The following is a 16,742-nucleotide window of genomic DNA, read 5'->3' as shown; positions in this document are numbered from 1 at the left end:
AAGAACACCACTAAGTAAGTGAATGGGACACTGTGAAATACAATCCAAGCAATATTTTTATTAGATTTATGAGAAAAGTTACTTCTCTACAGATTCAAAAAAGATGTTGAAGAACTGGTCACAACAGTATTTCTTGCATTTTCTTTGCAAGTGCCTAGGCTTGGTCATCATCATATGCAAGACACCAGATTACCAGCAGTCTGAACTGCTACATCCATAAAATTCAAGACACTGGACTGTGGTGTGTTTTTCTAAGAAATACAGAGAGAAATAAGCTTCAGAAACTGAGGCAAAATTAAGTTTAAAATTATACATTCTCCACTTTCAAACAGCTTTACGACCTCACAAGTTATCCATCATGCTAAAAAGTAAGGCCCCCTCTGGCTGTGCAGGGAAGTCAGACCTCCACATAGAGACATGTAACAGGATACACCAACCTATGTTTGCCAGCAGTTCTTTGTTGTACAGGTCAGCTCTCTGCAAGTTTAAGTTTCAGTTACTCTACTGAATGAAATCTAACGTTTGCCAAAGAAAGGGATCTCCTGTGGAAGAAGAGGTAATGGGGGAAGAGGCAAGGAAACAAGAAGTCTGTGAGGGGAAAAAACATGAATCAAGCAGGGGAAGGTGGCAGTGGATTTGTTGCTAGTGAGGTATGCACAGAGCAAGAAGGTGGTGGCACTGCAAGGTGTGCTTAAAAGAATTGGTCTGTAACACATGCAAAGACCCTGAAGAACCAGTAGAAGGAAGAGGATCAGGGAGATGGGAGAAAAGGAATAAAAAGGAGAAAATGTACAGAAGAAAAACCAAATGAGGAAGAAAAAACATGTGGGATGAGAAAGAAGAACGTAGCTATTCAAACAAAGGATCTGACAGCGTCCTGCGATGAAAGCTAAGCATTGGAACTACCCGTGATATAAAAGCTGGAACTTCTTTCTACCAGGAACGCACAAGAAAAAAGGACCATCTGCACAAACGTGCAAACTGAAAGTGCACCATGCAAGATCTTCTTGCTCTCATGGTTGGTATAGATACCCAAGCCCCCTGAAAAAGAGAACTATCAATTCTTATCGTGAATCACTTCAGTGAGTGGAAAGGGAAGATATATACAGTGTAATTATGGAAAGAAGATAAAACCAAAACACTCACAACCCATCATGTTGGTTTTTTGCCTCATCGAAGGAAAAAAGAGCTCCAAGGAGAACTATCAGCTGGATTTTCCAAAAGGATAGAAGAGTTCTAGGCTCTACACTTGACCAAAATATTCTCCTTCTTGCTTACTTCTGTGTCATGATGCTTTAAGTCCCATATATGTGTTTGCCCCATAAAATAACAGAAAGGTAAAGAGGGGTGAAAAAAAGTGACACCAAGGTGAAACCAGTAAGGTACATAAACACACTTGTGATAGGACCCTCTGATACAACAATGGACTCTTTATAAGGAAAAAAAAAAAAAACCAAACAGACAACCTATACAAGCTTATTGATAACAAAACAGCAAAATTTGCAAACACAAGGTTTTCTCTAATTTTCCAAGCATTTGGTTTAAGGTATTTATAAGAATAGCAAACACATATCTTGTTAACAGAAGTTAGCTATGACTGGGGGGAAACAGAAGGGGGGGGTCTGTTTTTACTTGATGACATTCCTGCAAAAATTGAACTCTTAAGAGTTGACCTGGAATACTGTATTCTGAGATACTCCATGGAAACTAGAACCAGAGAGATAATTCTCAAGGGCTTTTTCCCACTCTTTGATATTTTTTTTCTTATTTTCTTAAAAAAAAAAAAAAAGTTTTTACTGCATAGTACAGCACACATCACCAGCCTGGGGCATCCTGTTGCTATTTCCTCTTCAAGTCACCAGAAGATATTTGACAAGGAAAGAGGAAGAAAGCCAGAGAAAAGGGATAGAAAGGGAATAGAAAACAGATGCTGAAAGAGAGGAACGCATGATGTACAGCAGAAAGGAAAAAAAAAAAAAGGTAAAATAAGGGAAATAAGAACCCAAACCAAACCCCACATGATGTAAAGCTTCTAGATCGTTTCAGCGCAGGTTTCTGAACTTAAACACGGGAGAAGACTGGAAGAAAAGTGCGACTGTATTATGTGTGTTCATGTGTATTCCCAGCGGAGGGCATTGAAAAAAAAACTTAGTAGTTTTCGGAGAGAAGGTCACTGAAGCCACTTCAGCTCATAACAGAATTAGTAAGAGTATGTGATCCCCTGAACTACTCTTCGGCGCATACAGTGCCCTTGGCGTCCACTCCAGCCTGTCCTGAAGGTCTGTCTGCTGGTACTTGCCTGCACGGAGACAGGGAGGGGGTTCCGAAAACGTTACTCGCTCCCGGCAAGTGTCCGCAGCGGCAAGCACGGCTGGGACGGGACAGACCCGCTCAGGCTCCAGCCCCCGGGAAGCGTTTGGAAAAGCCAGCGTTTGTAAAAAGCCAGCGTTTAGGAAAGCCAGCCCTGAGCGGGACCTGCTCTGCGCTCCCCGGCTCGCCCTGTGCCGCGCCTCGGAGCCCCGTCGGGGACCCCCCGGCGAGGAATCCCTACCTGGGTCGTGGAAAGGCACCAAGGCGAAGTTGTAAAGCGGCCTCTTGGGTCTTTTCAGCGACGTTTCCAGGATCTTGGATGCCCCCTCGATAACTTGCACCAGATCGTCGTACATGGAGCCGGTCACATCAAACACGAACGCCAGGGTGGAGGCTCCCTCCGGCACCGCCTCGCCGCCGGGCTCGGGCGCAGCGCGGCGGCACAGGGCGAGCAGCAGCAGCGCGCCCAGGCCCGCTGCCCACGCCCCGCGGGGAGCCATGTCCCCCCGCAGCCCGCGCGGCTCCCGCGGCGGCCGAGAGAGGCCACTCACCGCCCGAGACCGGCGCCCGCCCGCTCCCCTCAGCGCGGAGCGCAGGAAGCGCCGCCGCTTTTGTCTGCGCGCGGCTGCGGCCCCGCTCCGCCTTTCTTATCGGGCAGGGCTGGGGCAGCGCCGCCCCGAGGGAGAAGGCTGAGCCCCGGCCATGCCGCGGGAGCTGCTGCCGCCACGGCCGGGGGGGCTACGGCTGCCGCCTCAGGAGCCCCGGCTGCCGGCTGAGGCGGTGCCCGCCCCGGCCCCGCCTCCCGCGGCCCCTGCCCTCACCTCAGGGCCCCGCCCGGGGCGGGATCGCCCCTCGCACCTGGCCGCCTGCAGCCGCCCCGGCCCCGGCGGCCGCCGATCCCCGCGGGGAAGCTCCCTGACGGGAACGGGGCGCCGGAGGGTGAGGTACAGACCTGCCCTGAGGCACCTCGATTTGAGGCTGCGCCTCGATAACTGGGTTCGGTTTGGGGCCCCTCACCCCAAAAAGGCCGTTGAATGACTCGAGCGTGTCCAGAGAAGGGCAACGGAGCTGGTGCAGGGTCTGGAGCACAGGTCTGATGGGGAGCGGCTGAGGGAACTGGGGGGGTTTAGTCTGGAGAAGAGGAGGCTGAGGGGAGACCTCATGGCCCTCTGCAACTCCCTGAAAGGAGGGTGCAGAGAGGGGGGATGAGTCTCTTGAACCAAGGAACAAGCACCAGGACAAGAGGGAATGACCTCAAGCTGTGCCAGGGCAGGGTCAGACTGGCTCTTAGGAAGGATTTCTTTGCAGAAGGGGTTGTTGGGCGTTGGAATGGGCTGCCCAGGGCAGGGGGGGAGTCCCCATCCCTGGAGGGGTTGAAGAGTTGGGTTGACCCAGCGCTGAGGGATCTGGTGGAGTTGGGAACGGTCAGGGTGAGGTTCATGGTTGGACTGGAGGAGCTTCAAGGGCTTTTCCGACCGAGATGATTCTGTGATTCTGCCTCCCACAGACCTGCTGCGGAGGTGAGGAGGGCCATGCTGGCTTGAGCTCATCCCGAGCAGTGTAGATCTGTGTAGTTACTGGTTTATTACTATAAACACACAATACAAACACTGGTGCATACAGCGCGACTATAAACACTGCTGCCCTGGGTCTCCTCTCGCTTCTGTTACACTTCCACAACAACTAACTGAAAACCAGAGGCCAGACCTCCCGAGGCCCCTTCCAGCCTCAGTTTTCTTCAGCTCCTATGAACATACTTTTACAGTGACTGTGGAAGTGGGTAGTCAAGACCCCAAAATGTGATCAAGACCATGGCTCCAGGCACTGGCAGTCTCCAGTGCAAGAAAAAGACTGGACAATGAAGAAAAGAAAGTGGCCAGAGGGGGGTTTTAACCCTGCTTGGGCGATGGAAGAGATTAAAGGCCATATATTTCAGAGCTCCTGAGTTGTTCAAGGATGCAGCTACATCCCAGCAGGCACCTTTTGAAAACCCAATCCTAGGTGGCTGACCCAGCGCCACACGGAAGGACTTGGGGGAGAGCCAGGAGCCAAATCCACGTTGCTCCAGCCCACCTAGGTTCTGCCATCGCAAGCCTCCCTTCCCATCGGCTGCATCATGCGCTGCGGGGAGCAACGGGGCATCATTTTAAACACCAAGAGGGAGGGAAATCACATCCTTTGTTTCCAGTGGGATGAGTGAGGTGGATGAGGCACACAGCATTTGGTGCAGCTCCGAAAGGTAGACCAGGAAGCAGAATTTACCTCATTAGTTTCCCTCCTTATTTTACTAATCTTAAAATTGGTGCTAAAACTGTGCATTATTGTGACTGGAAAATTAATCATGTAGAAACATTGCTTATCCTAATCAAGTTATAAGCCTGGAATTGAATTATAAAAAACAGATGTTTACATTCTTTCTCCCCTTCAGCACTGATGTCATGAGAAGGAAGCACATAACCAGAGCTGTGCAAAGCATTCGCAATAAAACCCCAAACCATGGAAAACTTGCCTCATCTGTAACTCTGCGAGCAGAAAACTCGGACCAGGTTTGTCAAAAATATTCACAAATCTTGTAAGTAGAGATGCATTCAAGCCATAAAATAGGAATATGTATTTTGAACACCCAACAGACTGGCAGCACTGGGATTTAAGGATTTCCTTCAGTTCTTTATGAAGATGAATTCCTGTTGCATTTTTCCTCACAAAGAAAGCCATTGCATTCTTTCTGTCTTAAATTATTTCTCATTTAGATGTAAACAAGCTAGAACAAATCTAGTGTCTCTATGAAAAAATAACCCTTTTGGATACATACTGCTTCATCTCTAAAAAAGTGTCATTTAGCATGGGTTTTAAGGTACAGCATAAAGACAAATCTTTATTTCATAACAGTGGGAATTGATATTTATTTTGGTTGCCTAACACTTTCCACTATAAAATATCCTTGAAGCTTGGAAGCTCTAACACTATTATTCACAGCAGGCCTTTGAAATTTGCAGGAGGAAAGCCCTGTAGCAAGAAGAACAATTTTTCTTCTTCTCCAATGAAATTATTTTCATAGTTTGCCAAAGAATCATCTATTGAAAAAAAAAAATAAATTGCTGTGTTCCTTCTGACATGCTCTACAGTAAAGTTTTGACAGCATGCCAGAATAATAACTAAGCACAAACACTCTGAGGTCAGGCCCATGCCACTGTCAAAGCATGCTGCAGCAGAAACACCTGGAGATTATCAGGATGGGGAAGTGGGGGCAGACAGAGGGAGGGGAGCCAGGTCGGGGTACACCCAGGGGGAGAGGTCCCCCACCTCCCCGCAGACCTAGCCTTGCCGCAGCAGGCTACCACCTTCCCGAGTTTCAGCGGCTCTTTTGTACGCACAGATATTATAGTTGGTTTTGAGACTTACTTCCTAGTTTTGAGTGTTTCTGACTTAACCTTGATATTGTTTTCATGCCTGTTTTGGGGCTGGAATTTGACATTTTGTTTATGCAATTCGGTAGCATAGAACAATTCAACAGATGTGGACTTGTCTAATTCCTTCCCACCACACTCATACAGCTGCTTTGAGTGTGAGCAAAGTGTTACCCGTCCAGACTAGATGACCTTCAAAGGTCCCTTCCAACCCAAATGATTCTGATTCTATGACTATATATTTATCCTGGATAATTGTAAATTATTAGATGAGGTGGAGTAAAGAGTTAAGTCATTTAACTCCATCTCTCTTCCTAGCTTGTGTCAAATATAAAAAGCATAAAATTTTTATGCTGTGTGGAAAATATGCTAGTTTAGAAGATTGGGAAGGAGCTACAGTACTTTTTGCCCTTTGGGCGTGTGTCTGAATCTTCTCCATTTTGCAATTTGCAGCTAAAAATTATTACTATCCAATGGCTGCTAATGAAGAAAGAGCTGATGGTTTCATTCTTGTTCATAGTAAACAAGCATCCACTTCAAAAACTGAAGTTTCCATCTGAAGGAGAATATCAAAATGATTGTTTTTAAAGCTGATGCTGCTCTCTAATTACAGAGCAAACTGCTGATACCAAAACAGATTCTCCTCCTGGGATCCCATGGACCACTCTCAGCAGGCTGCATCTACCAGAGCTCTTTCTCACGACACCTCTTTTCTGGTCAGCAAGTTCTGCACGTATACCAGATACTCTGAACTGCTTTGTCACAGACTTTTGACAATATTTTTTTCTTCTGGAACTCCATACACATTTAAAGCTTTTATTCCCACTCCTCAAAGTCTCATCCTTTTTTTTCTTTACTTTGTTTGAACTTGATTAACTGTTGTGGAAACGGAGGGAATCATTGCTGTTTGTTTTGGGTATCTGGCTTTGGCTCTCTCTGAGAGAAGTGTATGTATTGTATAATAAGATCTCTCCAGTTCACAGACAGTTTTCTTAGCCAGTCTTTATCCCGTCTTTGTACTTTATGTATATAGACACTATAGTCCTGCACATGAGAGGTACAACTTTGTATTTATTAAAGCCATTCGCGACTCTAAAAGTGAAAATAATGCTTTGGGTCTCAAATTCTGTGCTTTGAAGTAGTGTGCAGGCAGAGCCTGTGCTGGTTTTGGGAAGGATAGAGTTAAAATGCCATCCTAGGAGAGGAATGCTACAACAGGAATTAGCAGGTATGCTGAAGAGCCTGAAACCAGGTAAGGCAGCTCCCTAGAGCTGCTGCTAACAGATCTGCAAGGACAGATAAACAAGGAGTAGAAAAGAGAAAGAACTGATTGATAGATTAATCTTTGGTTATATGTGGCAAAACCTTCACATTCATCTACAAAGACCATGAAAAGGCCAGCAGTACTTTTGGGGGGAGATTTTTGTCACATGAATGCCATTATATGATGAGAGTTCAAACGCCAAAGTCATCAAGTAAACACTGACCTTTTTCTAGCCAGTGACTTCCAGTTTTCAGCTGTGCAGCTGGTCTCACATTTGACAGTATGCTTGTAGTACTCGTCTTTCCTCTCCGTGACCAAAGCGTTCTGCCTGATACAGTTAAAAGCTCTTCTGCAGAGAGAACAATAGCCTTTATACCCAATAATTTCAATGCCTTAGTGTTTTAGCCACAGTAGATTCACATCTTTCTGTGAGATACATTATCTTTGCCAGCAATACAAAAACTATGATTTAATATAAAAATGGCATGTATGTAACTTTTGTTTGACTTCTGGCTTCTGAATCTTCAATATATTGTAAGTTTTCTCCCAAATCCACATGACTAGAAACCACCTGCTTTTGTTAGGAAAGCAAACCCTGGGATTCTAGCATGATCACCTCTCTGTAGGAATGGATGCTTTCATTAGATAATCCAGATTCTGAAGAACTGCAAGTTTCTGATCTCCACTTTTCCAAAAGGTTTGTTTGAATCTGAAATCAAGCAACGAGCTATATTCCCTACTCCTACCCTTCAGGTATCAGCGTAAAGAGATAAACTGGAGACAGAATTGTATTTTGAACTGTTCACACCTCTAATGTCTGGCCAAATTCTGACCATCCTGCATTTTATGGTTACTGCTTTCTTTTTAAACTCAGTCTGCATCATGAGCCCAGCGATGCTGGAATTTTTCATGGCTTTGACAATTAATTCTTTACAGCAAAATCAGAGCAGACAGGTGAATGCTATCAATTCTGTGTGTTCTGCAAACATTTCTAGACAACAGAGAGCTCTTAATGTAAAGGTTGTAAAAATGAGACATTTTTAAGATGCCGTGTGTTTTACATTGTAAAGAATCTTGAAGTCCCACGGAGATAATCTTTTGCCATTTTCAATCTTCCTTCTCTGCTTCACAGAGGTTTGCCTAAATATAAATGTCAGTTTGATTCACAGTTCAACACATTTCAAAATATCGCATAATAGTGAAAAAGAGCTAGACACAAGCAGTAAGTAGCTGTAGCAACTAGAGTAGTTTGTTTAATAAACCATGTGCCTGAGCCAAGAGACCGTTTCACCCTGCTATAGCACTGAATCATCTCTCATCTGCAAGATGAAATCACTTTGCTTTTGGTTATAAAACATTTGTTCTATAAAACAGGTCACCCTGTGATCAGGACATAGAAGTAAAAGTCAGGAGCCAAAAGTTTTGTTTCTGGCTTAGAAGCAGACTTGCTGCCTTTGTTAATACAATTATGTATCAAGACCAGGACCAGGTTAGGACCTGCTCTGCTACATCCTTGCTTACTTGAAAAAAAAAAAAAAGAGTAGATAAAATTATGGATGGAGAAGCAGAATAATCAAAAGTCATGGGGCCTGTACCTACTGGACAAAGCAGTCTTGATCTCTTTATCGATCTTTGTTCTCTGCATTATAGCCTAAGCACTTCTTAGCACAAAGTACAAACACATTTCTAATCAACATGTCCTTACAAAATCTGTAGGCTCCATAACTTTGAGCTCTATAGTTCCCATCATACAAATGAGGAACGAAAGCAGAGAAGGGACTAAATGACTTGCTGAAAGTCACACAGGAAATCTGTAGCAGAAATAATGAGGAACACAGACCTAAATCTCACCTCACTTAAGATCGTTATCCTCCTTTCTCTGTACCTCAGGATTCTTTGGCACTAAAAGGGGATTATGCATCTCTTTCTCCCTTGAATGTTTGTAGGGAGGGAAACACCAGCAAAATACAAACCACCTGTTATCTGCTGTAGAGATAGCCTTGAAAGTGAAAATATTTTGTAGTTCAGTAAAATTTTTCCACTGCAAAGTTTCACAAGTTTTGCTAGTCTCTTTCAACAGGTTTTATAGCTTGGTTTCTACCACCGACTAAATTTTTCCGTATTATTTGCAAGATGTTTTGTTGGCATTCTCTTGACTAAAAAGAACCTGTACTCACAATCACTTCTGGTTTTTAATTGCAGTCCAAATGTTGCCAGTTTTAGAAATATCTATGCCATGTCTGAACAGCTACTAAGGAATATACTTCTTTTTAATCTATACTAGAGTGCTGTTTCAGGGTATTAAATATCTAATGAGAAAGTTAATGCATTCCCTTATAAAAACAATGGGAGTAGTATCATACACTGAAAGCAAAAGAACCACCATGTCATAAAGGTTATTTTTCAAGATCAGCTCCATGAAGATCAATAAATCCTATACTTCAATTTTTAAATTACTGCACATGGGAAGTACATGCCAATTATCCACAATTCCAAACTGTTTTTACCCACAGTCGTGTCATCATGCAAACCTTACTTGTGGTCATATATTAAATAAGGTGCATGAGGCAGTGTGGGCTTCGTCACACCTAAAATGGAACTATCTCCACTGTCCGGAGATGTCCACATCCACCTAAGCATCTTAAGCTCCTTTCCTTGTCTGTGGAGATCAGATCAATATAGTGAATGGCAGATAGGCCTTAATTTATGGTTAATAAAGAGAGTCAGAGGTGACCAGTTCAGATAGGGACATTACACAGCAGATACCTACATCTAGCCTATGGGTGATGGATGAATGCCCCCTGTACAGTAACAGTTCTGTGCAACTGTGTGTGTGTCCTTACTGTTTTACCTACAGATCTCTTCACTTCTGAAGTTTAATCTAAACTTTCAAGGCGGGATTTTATAAAGAATTTCAGTATTGTTGCCTGGAAGTCTTTTTTGAAATAACCTGTCCAAGACTTTTTGAAGTTGGGTTTCCATAAAGCAGTACTAGATGGTTTCACTGCAACTGTAAGAGATAGCAGAGACTGACAGAACTGAGGTATGTGACAGAATACAGTAGAGATCTCCCGCATCAACGAGGAGAATCAACAAGTCACCCATTTGATTTCTCCAAGAAATGCCCATGTATGTACATTGAATTGTACTCATGAACTTTTCATCAAATTACATTTAGATGTAGAGATGTAACAAAAGAGATAAGATAATGCTACAACAGAGTTACTGCTTTCACTGCTTGAGTAATTGCCTGTTGGATACAGGAATTTTTGCAGAACTCCTACAGCACTATTATAAAGGATTCTTAAAATTTTGTCGTTGACAATGATTGTATTCTCAAGAATTTCAAGATATTCTATTGGCCCAGTCAGGATTTTTAATAGACTTTACAAACAATTAGGCAACCACACTGTATTATGAAAATAACAAGTTTAAAGTTGAGCTTCAAGAACACTATCTCCCTCTACTGGTAAATCAGAATGAAATGTTTTGAAAATGGATTACAAAAAGCACGGATTTTTACTCTAATTTTTAATAAAATTAGAGAATATAATATGACATTATTTTTTCACAGTTAAGGTTGAAAACAACCTTAAAATGTCAGCAGAATTTCACAGAAACACACAGACACCATCCCTGTATCCAAATGTTTTGTACACAACATCTACACAGGTCTTCTACAGGAAAGTTTTTCTGGAAAGTAAGTTTAATTGCACAGAGACATTCTAGTGATATGAGAATTCAACAAGCAAGTCTACTTTTTACATTTTAGAAAAAAAGAGAAAAATTATTTAAAGCATATTTTTTCAAAACTGGCCCGATGATACGTGTGTTTAATTAATTTGACCAGAGAAAATCTAGCATTTGTGAGTAGTTTTATGTTGTCTCATTAATACTTTTGAATTATTTACAATGGACTCTTGAAACTCTGAAAATCTACCAAACTTCCATCACTTTATAGTCTACAACATGCAAACAGCAACTTTCAGTATGAAGAGCTATTCTTGATCATCTTAATATTTTAAGCAAGTCCTATACACGGAAGAAGAATCTTAAATTAGATATTTGATGTAGTTCTCACAGAATGAGTCTAGCAACATAGCTCTTCAATCTCTTATCTTGCAGGCAAGCAGCAATATTTCCTGGCTGACAACCAGAATAAGTTCCCGAAAGAAGAGGAAATTACTTCAAGTATCATAATCCTCTGTTACAAAGGGCAGCTGCATTGCCACTTTGGTTCACAGACTCAAGCTTGTTTTGGAATCAATGATAGATACTCAAATAATAGATAACATCAAAAAGCATCCCATTCCTCTCATACCAGGAGCTATCCGCTGGAATGCAGTTGGCAGATTAAAGCCCATGAGCTTAATTACTGCACCTCATGCCTTGGAATGAACTCTTCTATTTTTAATTTCTCAGGAGGAGCTCGTTAGGGTACAGCATCGTATTAACACTTCATGACAGAAAGGCCTTCCAGTTAACAGAGCTGCCCTACAGGTGGATTCTAACGAAGCTGTAGTAAAAGAGATCTAGACTTCCTTGATCATAAACCATGAAATAAAACTATTGCCTTAAACAACAGATGAGTTTGAGTGTTTGTGCCTTTTGCATAACAGAGAAGAAAATAAGAAATGTTTAATTCTCCAGAGTTATATGCTTCACTCCTTTTAAGCCTGTCAGAAATTTATTTTGTTTAAAAACAAATGTAAGTCCAAATTCCAGGCATCTGTCTATACAGGCTAAGACTATGATGAAAACTACATGGCACTTATCCCACTGCCTATCCTCATCCCCATGAAAGTGTTACAAGAATTAGCTCACAGTTCCGATCTCAATTTTTTTTTATTTTGTGTAGACTTGGCTGATTTAAATATTTCTCACATTATTAAATATCTTGCTTTAAATTTCTTCAGCAAGACAGTACCAGATATCTTCAGGCACATAAAGTGTGTTTTCCTGGCATTTGAAGAAACCAAGGTCACCCAATTTATAAGTTAATCATTTTTGAGTGATTTTTTTGTCTGCAGTTTCAGTTTCTACATGTAAGCCAATAAAGACCAAAGCATCCTTTAAAATCCTGCCAGACTGTAAGTTAGCACCTCACCAGTAGTTACCAAGTGTAACTTTCCAAGACCTCTAAGTAGTGGAGAGCTAGTTTTACTACCAAAATGGGCTATATTCTCCACAGTCACACTCTTCTTGGCATGATGGAGATGTTCTTAAAACTTGGAATGTTTTTCACATAATTTTTTTCATTATAGTCTGATGCTCCTTCTACTGGGAAATGGGAGACTTCTGTCAGGCATAGAATTTTCTAGGGTTAAAGGGATGAGTTAAATACGAATGGACTTGAGCTTTTATTCATAATAAGAATAAAAAGCCTTTCATAAGGAACAGTGATAAAAAAGGCTTCCCCTTACAACATATAGTTGTTATATGCGTGCACACGTTACATACACAAATGGCTAGGCTCATTCATCATTTTTCATCAAGTTACCTGGCAGTTTCCATTACAACCCTGTTTTCAGACCTCTGTTTTGTTAGACTTATGGTCTGGTCTGAAATTTTCCGGATAAAACGTCTGCTTTGAGGTAATTTTGTTGTTGACCAAAAGAAGTCAGATGTTTCCAAGAGCACTCATTGCCCCAGATAAGACCATGTTTATCCTTTCCTTGAACGGATTTTAAAAAGAGTGGATGTTTAAAAGTGCAGAGCCCAACGCAGGGAGCGAAATGGTGCCTGAGTTGGAAGCACCGGTACCGGCAGCTCTGCATCCAAGAAGGAAAGATTACAGTCTCTGTAGGGAGTCAGCACAAGTGGACCGATACCACTCTGATGATGGCTGCTGTTTGGCCGCAGGGTAGACCCAGTGGAGAACCCAAGCCATGCTCCGCAGAGCGGGACTTGGAGATGGGAGTGGGGTGAGGTGCTTAGCCTGGTGTTGACAGCACCATCCAGGCTGCAGGGGTATGTCCAAGCACACAGCCCTTCATCCTGACCTCTTTCAATCGGCTGAGCAGTCTTAAGCAATCAGGTCCCTGTTATTAAGAGCTGCATTCTTTTATTTTGTTGAAAACTGAATTGCTTTAGTCAGACTAAAATCTTTAAATTTAGTATGTCCTACAAGGTTCTGGATTTGCCACCAGTCAGACAGTTCAGTCCGTCCCACTACAAATATGTCTTGCCCCTCAGAACTGTGCCTCAGATTTTCTCTTATTGAGGCACTGTGAGAAGCAGGAGAAATGTCTGCTTGACCAAAAAAAGCCAGAGTGGCATACAGCCCTCCAGCTATAAAAGTTGGAGACCATGAGCCACAGGTCTCCCTGCATACGACATACTTTCTGACACAAATCATTTCATACTCTTGATTCTTCATGTGCGACAAATACCACTCAGCATCTTTACTGGGGTGCTACGATGCATATACACAACTATCCTTATCAGATCTGTGCTATTTCAGTGTGCAAGTGTCCTTTAAAGCACATACTCTGATGCATTAAGGATCAGATTATACTATTTTGTAGTCACCTAGTAGTCTACCACTCTGTAGAGAAACCTTTCCCCCTATATTCCTCCTGTAGAAGAATACAGTGTTCTTTTCATGATACACAGCTGTTTAAACAGGCAAGGATAGAAAAGAAAGAATGGTATGGTGTATTGTGTTTAGTGACTAAATCTGTAATTGCAAAAGCTGTTGGTATGAGAAAGGGGGTTAATTGTTTGTTTGTTTTCTTTTTACCACTCCAGAGATAAGGATGCTCAGGCTGTGAGTCTGTCAGTCCCTCAGAGAGACTATAGAAAGGACTCAGGGGAAAGGATATGATATTTCCCAAGTAAAAACTAAAACAATGGACCTGGTTTGCCACATAAAACTCCAGATGAATGAAAATTAATTGAATGTCAAACTCTCCATTTGGTTTGTACCCATACCCACTCAGTAGCATGCTGTGACATGCAGAAGCCAGACTTCTCCGAGCAGCTCGGAGCTGTCAGGCAGCTCTTCCCTCCATTCCTCCTGCTCTCTGCACGCTTTGCCAGCTCCTGCAACTGAGCAGAACTGAACTCTAACCCTGGTACCCTTAAAAAGCTCCGTTCATATAATCTTTCCACACTAACTAAAAGCAGGCGTTATCTGAGAAGTTATAAACCAATTTATGTTGGCAAGATTTCAAGTTCATTTTCTGAGACTTGAGAAAATCTAATTGTTTGCATAAATACCCACAGCTGCAGCTGCTCTACACAGCCCTTGCAGGCTTTTCAGCTTTACTTTACAAACTACATACTGAAGCCAACAAGCTTGTCTGCAGCTCTAGTGGGTGTAAGATGAGTTCCTGTATGGACCTCACGAGGTTGATGCAGCATGGCAAAAGCCCCCACGTGCTAGCAGTGTAGTGGTTAAACCCAGTTATAAGCAGCAGCGGTGATTTTCCTATGGTCACTGAATCCCTCGGCCGCTGTCACAGCACAGCAGTGGTTGCTGTCACTAGTTCAAGACCTCAGTTTAAAATGAGATTTGCCAGTGCCATGTCATAGGCTAAAATTCTCTTATAAAGTCTAACTTGCAAGAGAGAAACTTGGTTTGGAGCCAAACCACAGTGGCCTGTGAGACAAGCAAGCCCATTCTACTCTAACTCAGTAGAGCATCAAGTGACGCTTTGGTCATTGCCTGTGGTTTGTCTCTGGTCCAAAAGAGTTAGCTGCATGTTGTCCTTACTTTGTATAACTTGATGACAAGCCCTTTCTGAAGAACCCCAGCAGATCTTTGTAAGTTTACATCCTGAATAACTAACATTAGCTGAGCTGGGAGAACTAATTGTTCCTGCAACTACAGTTGCTGGCTTATACACAAAACAAGTTTCTGAGTTTCTGTAAGAAAACAATCATGGCAATGCTTAAAAAGACAAATTCCTATTTAAATGCTCCATTCTTGATGTGTTAGCTTTACCTCCCATCTTCAAGTTCCTGGGTCTAAGAGTCTAAAAGCAAAAGGTTGTCTGTTATGTAGAAAGGTGTCAGAAATAATGTTGATTGCAGTTAAATATATACAATATCTCATTACTGGCCAGAACTGAAGCTCACTGAGATTAACGAGCTTCTTCACTTCATTTTCAGCCATCTTTGGATCAGACCATTGCTTTTTATACAGGCAATGTGATCGCATCCAGAATAAGCTGCTACCTTGGTACGAGAGACTGCACGAGAGGCTACACTGCAGCCTAGAAGTAGTCTGATCAGCTTCCTCATTTCTCCTATTTGTGCACTTAATTTCCATTGTGAGGGTTTCTGAATTCACTGATTAGGATGCCATGTATATTGTCATGTCATGTCATTCAAAAAATGTAGGGACTAGACTAGCAGGACAGCTGCTTAAGTCTGTAGCTGCACTGGTAGAGTTCTGCATGGCTTCTTTCAACCTCTCTCTGTGCCCACTAATAAGCATGATCATTTTCAGGACTTTTGGAATCCAGTCACAAAAATATAGAGAAACCTCTCCTTTGCAAGACCTGAAGACTAGCAGAAGCTGAAGGAAAATGTCCTTTACATGTGTCAGCTACATTTTGTCTAAATGAAAGTGAGTTTTAACAGTTACAAAAAGGATTTTACTTTAAAAAAAAAAGTCACTATTGCTACTAAACTTTTTTTTTTTTTTTTTTTTTTAATCTAGGGAACATGGTTTAATTGCTGCCTACAGTATATTTCAAGTGTCTGTAATACAAATATTCTATTTGCCCAGCCTTCCTGAGCTGTTGTAAAGATTTTTAAGATCTTTACAATTTAATAACTTCAAATATAAACTTATGTGTGTACAATAAAATTATTCAGGGGAATGTAATGCAGCAGATTTATTGCTGCTTAATAGTAATACTGCAGGGGTTGTGAATTTCCTTGTGCTCAGAGTATCTCTGCAGCCTTTTTGGGATGCTTATTTCAGTCATTGAAGTTACTGTTTCTTGCAGTTACTAAGTTTTTATTGCTGCATCTTTTGTTCTTGCTAAAGTGTTTCTAAATCCACTGGTTAAAACAACGGTAAATGCATTGACTGCAGAGAAATACTACCTTCAGGAGTTGTCTTCTGATTGCATGTGGACCCTTCAAGAAAGATCTCCATCTAATGGACGATCTCTCCATTCAGAGAAGGATCTTGACACAAAAGAGGGGCAAAAATACACCCTGTTATCTTGTGTTTCTTAACGTTTCTTTCAGTGTAACTATACTAATTCTATTTGATTTTCAGCTGTTATTTCTTGAATGACACTTTCCTTTTTCATGTGCTGTTTAAACTACCAGAGATTTTTTTTTTTAAGGAACCATATAAACGGGAGAAGATGAAAATATGCGTTATGTCCAGGACAAATGTACACAGGATGGTGAAGAAGGTCATACATGCTTACAAACACAGCCAAAAGGCCACACTGCTGTTTTCCATGGCCTACACCCATCCGGCAGTGACGACATAATAAAGTAGTGAAATCTTTCTCACATGACTGTAACCTCCTCGGCACAAGCAGAGAGCACAGTCCCAAGAAATGTGGAGACCCCAAGCACAGTACTTGATTAAGAACTTCCATTTTTCCCTACTCCCCTGTATAAAAAAGTGTTGACTTCACCCCCAGAGATCTAAGGGGGAGTCAAGCTTTAGTTTCCCTCCGGCAGAGTGGCATGAGGGTGGGATGGGGAGAGTGGGGCCATCTCATGAAGCACCTAGGCAGTGACAGAGGTCAGGGCCTGTGGACTCTTTCAGGCTGAGGTCCAAGGCC

General features: G+C 42.2%; 1 protein-coding gene across 1 annotated transcript in view; it reads right to left on the bottom strand.

Annotated features, from left to right (window-relative positions):
- The window catches only part of HMCN1 (hemicentin 1), a 206,680-nt gene extending 203,811 nt beyond the window's left edge, over positions 1-2,869 (bottom strand). The window contains exon 1 of the mRNA XM_074833139.1: positions 2,552-2,869. Coding sequence (XP_074689240.1) covers positions 2,552-2,810 — 259 coding nt within the window. The 5' untranslated portion in view covers positions 2,811-2,869. The remainder of the gene's footprint in view (positions 1-2,551) is intronic.
- Positions 2,870-16,742: the final 13,873 nt, after the last annotated feature.

The sequence above is a fragment of the Strix aluco genome, chromosome 8 (assembly GCF_031877795.1).
Source record: "Strix aluco isolate bStrAlu1 chromosome 8, bStrAlu1.hap1, whole genome shotgun sequence".
In the NCBI taxonomy this organism is placed as follows: domain Eukaryota; kingdom Metazoa; phylum Chordata; class Aves; order Strigiformes; family Strigidae; genus Strix; species Strix aluco.
The sequence above is the reverse complement of the archived record's forward strand: the minus strand, read 5'-3'. Positions and strand labels throughout refer to the sequence as shown.